Source organism: Olea europaea, chromosome 15 (genome assembly GCF_002742605.1).
Source record: "Olea europaea var. sylvestris chromosome 15, O_europaea_v1, whole genome shotgun sequence".
Classification (NCBI taxonomy): domain Eukaryota; kingdom Viridiplantae; phylum Streptophyta; class Magnoliopsida; order Lamiales; family Oleaceae; genus Olea; species Olea europaea.
Genome location: NC_036251.1, coordinates 10,385,436 through 10,389,999, shown reverse-complemented (window position 1 = coordinate 10,389,999; position 4,564 = coordinate 10,385,436). Strand labels below are relative to the sequence as shown.

At 35.1% G+C, this 4,564-nt stretch overlaps 1 protein-coding gene across 1 annotated transcript in view; it reads right to left on the bottom strand.

Moving 5' to 3' along the window:
- LOC111410114 (peptidyl-prolyl cis-trans isomerase CYP21-1-like) overlaps positions 1-3,379 on the bottom strand; it is a 4,635-nt gene extending 1,256 nt beyond the window's left edge. The window contains exons 1-5 of the mRNA XM_023040319.1: positions 3,001-3,379; positions 1,469-1,547; positions 546-593; positions 392-415; positions 98-280 (exon numbers count right to left, since the gene is read on the bottom strand). Coding sequence (XP_022896087.1) covers positions 98-280; positions 392-415; positions 546-593; positions 1,469-1,547; positions 3,001-3,099 — 433 coding nt within the window. The 5' untranslated portion in view covers positions 3,100-3,379. The remainder of the gene's footprint in view (positions 1-97; positions 281-391; positions 416-545; positions 594-1,468; positions 1,548-3,000) is intronic.
- Between the last annotated feature and the right edge of the window lie 1,185 nt (positions 3,380-4,564).

Sequence of the window (4,564 nt, the reverse complement as noted above, 5' to 3'; positions counted from 1 at the left end):
TGTTTTTGTGTGTTTTTTTGTGTGTTTTTGTTGGTGGGGGTGTTTTTGTGTGGGGGGGGGGGGGGGGGGGGGGGGGGGGGGGGGATGGGATGCATACCTGCATGTGAATGCTTCAACTTGAAATTCTCATCACGGAAGGTGCCACCATATGTTGACTGGTTTCCTCTACCATCTCCAGAGACTATATCCCCTCCTTGGATCATAAATCCAGGAATAATACGATGAAATGGCGTTCCCTTGTAGTGGAGAACTTTTCCATTAGCAGACTTACCCATCTCCCCTGATTCCACAAAAAGCAGTTTACGTGAAGGAAATTGATGATAAAGCAGCAATATCTATATCAAAAATTCCAAATAGAAACATTTGAATAATTGAAGAATCTTTGAAGTACCTGTGCACAAAGCCCTGAAATTCTCTGCAAGAAGAAGAGCAAATATTATCGGGCAAAACATCACAAGGTACCATACTATAATTTGAGTATAATAAAACTATCCTACTAATGCTGTTGAACATGAAGATATTCTAGCAGAAGACTGAAGACATACCGACAGTCCTTGGTACAACCTGGCCATATAAACCAATGATGATTCTGCCTGCAGACAATCAGGAGAAAGAGTTTAAATTTAAACAGATGGAATGAGTAACAAGACTCCAAGTTCACAGTCGCTCAAGCATCTGGTGCCACCTGAATATTTCAACCTCTTCAAAGTCTCACACGGAAGGCGAGAGGAAATGGCAGCCAGAAAATTCTAACAATCATTCTTTCTTCCTCCCTTTTTCTCAACTATAATTAGTAGGAATTTTTGACATTTCAAGGGCTTGTCAGCTCATGAGTATGTCTTCTAATAACTTAAACAAGTTCAGATAATATAGTTCTTGAAATGCCACAAGAACACTAGCTATTTCTTAAACTAAAACAAAAACAGATTTTTAAATCAGCTTGTAGTTCTGGTCCCAGAAAAGGAGATGAGGAGGTTCCTGCCAGGTGTATCTAAGTCCTGCTACATTCTACTACTCAAAGATGATTTGACACGACCTTCACTAAAATACTACAGCACCCCCACCACCCCTAAGAAACAGAAGCAAAAAGTATTGATTTGATGTTCTTTTTGGGCATTCTAGTTGATGTTTGAGGAGACTTGAGAAATATCATGACTTACAAAAGTTGTCACTTGCAGTTGAAGAACCTCGTTACGGAAATTTATCTAAAGAAGTGTCAGCAGGTTGGAACATGCCTCGCTATTAGACAACACAATATGGACACAGCAGTCGATCATTCTGGAGTTCTGATTTAGCATGCATAATATACAATCATTTATTTATTTATTTTGATAAATCTATCTACAATAACGAAATGAATCAGAAAAAGAAATGGCAATGGAAAGATTTATCCCATATGTAAAATCAGATCAGTAATTGGCAATAAATTGGAAATGCCTAGATGTCCAAGAATACAAAGGACACATACCTATACGTTGTTTATCTATGTCAACATCCAAAAATACTCTGTGGGTGATTTCATAAACCTCTTCCACCTTCACTTTCTCCTGCAATTTTAAAGAAACCAGTGGTTTTTTAGAAAGAGGAAAACATCAGGATGGTTGAAAACAATCAATTTTTCATGAGAAAATGATCATATGATGGTAGCACATCACGGGAAAAACAAAATAAATAAATAAAAGATGGTACGGGGGATCTTCTTCCCACCATGCCGTAACCAATAGAGCTCTTGTCTTAAGCCTATTCACATTTACTATAGATAACACTGATTCACTTATCTACATCTTCACAGAACCTTGGAAATGCCAAATCCTAACAGATCCTATTTTAAGTCAAAATTTGAGTGGCGGCTCTTGTGCTGCAAATGAGCCAAAGAACATTAGTCTGATGCAATTAATTTAAAAGGGAAAACCCTTTTCTTCCCCCTCTAGTCCAGCTTGGAACAGCATTTTGATCCTTCTGAGGTATCACAGCGAAAGGGTATTGTCTTCCTTCTGGCCTCATACAGTCGTGATTTAAGAGAAATATGGGGATTGTCTTCCTTCTAGCCTCATACAGTCGTGTTTTAAGAGAAATAAGACAACACGAGGGTAAGATGTTTATTGTCTATTCAACTAATAGTTAGTTAATATGTCAAGAAACAAGTTCATGTATACCAAGATTCATTGTACTTCTACTCTTTAGGAAGCCTTGTATGTTGTGCTTGCAAAAGGCTATTTTAAAATGTTATTAGCACCAATTCACATATCACCGAAAAGCTTGTTAAAGTAGAACACCTCCAAGTAAAGATAGGGCAAAGTTATCTTTTTAGCTTACAAATTATTCTAGTACACCCATCAACAATCTCAATACTTTATCCCTTCACACCACCCATCAAACGACATGTCGTTAGTAAAGAAATAATGAGACTCTTGCCAACTTCTAGTAGTGTACTAAAATTGGAGATAGTACATCATTCAGTAATCTCAACGACACACATAAACTTGAGTACCCGATGCAAATATTATAGATCAACACCAAAGGCATATCCAAGAAACTAAATACCTAAAATTTTTCAGAAAGAGCCAACTTAACTATTCATTACACTAAATCACTTCTATCACCATTCCTAAATTAGATCAACGCAGCAGTATTCTTCCCTACATTTATTGTTTTTAACTTTTTCAGTTCGGTTCACATAATCACATGATTGAGCTGAGAAAACTTCAGCAATCACGAGTTCAACAACGAAAAACTTCAAAAGAGCACTTTCTTTCAGACAATCGACTCACGGATTACAACTCAAACCCATCAAACGTTGCAAATCAACAAGAACTAAGACCTTAAATTATAAAGTTGTCCACATCCAGAGGGCACAATCAGATCGAAGACAAACATTCGCCAATCCAAATTTCAACTCAAGAATACATTCATAGAATTCCAATAAATTCTTTTGGTGAGAAAAATAGAGAAATTAATACGAGAATCAAATGGGAGCAGTAAGAGAGAAAAAAATAGTACCCATTGAGAGAAGGAAAACGCAAAAACGATCAGAACAAGAGCCATCGCGAACATCGCGATGTACCGCGGTTGAAGCATTCCCGAGATCTCTCTACTCATCTCTTCCTTCTATCTTATTTACTCAATCAATCAGCATTTTCAACTCTTATGCCATTGATCGTTTATGCTTCGTGAATTATAATTCTACTACCAGAATTCATCCGCAATTAACAATCAAGAACAGTGTAACTGAGTTGATATTTTCCACACTAGTTTTTGCTTAGGGGTAAGGATTGTAAATTCTGATCTGTTTGCAATTGGGGGAAAAGAATTTTCTATTGTTCATTCTTACGGTGACGATCAGTCTTCAAAAATCTCTGCTTTTTCATGGAAATTTTGTGATTTCTCTTTTTAGAATTAAAAATAAGTTATTTGATTAATGGGTTGTTTCTTTTCAAAAAAGTGCATTTCAAGGTAGTGCTACGACGAAGAATGTGTAATTAAAAAGTAAAAAAAAAAAAAGATTTGTGTGTAATATTATTTTTTTGAAGAATATGTGATTGAAATGGTATCAAATTAATATTTAAGAATGTATTTTAATGAAAAAAATGGAATTCAAACAAGCGTTAAATTTTAGAACTTATTTGATACCCATTATTTCAAAAATACATATTTCTCTCTCTTTATTTTATTTTTTCAATCACATATTCTTCAATAAAATAATATTACACGCAAATTCAATTTTTTTTTAAATTTTTAACCACACATTCCGTATCAATCTGTAATTCAAAAATACATTCTAAGGCCTACTTGAGCCCCATTATGTCCTAATAATGCTTTTGGAATAGTTGATTGATGAAGAACGTGATTAAAAAATAAAAATTTGCGTATAAGTATAATATTATTTTCTTGAAGAATCTATAGTTGAAAAAAAGAAAGAGAAAAATATATTTCGAAAAGAATGGGGATCAAACAAGAACGTAAAAAATGGAGCTCAAACAAGATATTAGAGTACTCATAAGTAGCGAGTCCAAAAGAATATATGAGTGAGAAAATAACTAAAGTTATGATTCCTTTAAAATGTACGGATAAAAGTAGAGTTTGATCAATTTATAAGTAATTACAAATTATACCTAACAAGCACACAATATTAAAAAATAAACTACATACTCAAGCTATTAAATGCAAATTTAGCTTCGGAAAGAGATTGGTACCCTAGCTTGTTATTACATACAGCATGTCTAGCTCTCGAGGCACTGCACTTCGAGGCAGCATTCTCCTCATTCTTAAGTTGGAAAGCCCAAAACAATTAATAGTCAACACACACTCTTATGAGTAGGAAGTTAGATAATACTAGCATATGATGGCATCATAGTGCAATATTCAATAATATAGGTCATACGTTGAAACTGTTGATGATCATTATTCTACAATTTAGAGAGAGGAGCACTCTCGGTATGCGACATTCTCCTCCTATTCAATTTGCTAACGCCCTCGTAGCAATAAGTGAGCTTCACATCAATGTTGTTCCTTTCATTGCTTGAATAGTTGTGGCTTTATCCCCTCATGGGTGAGCACCCACACA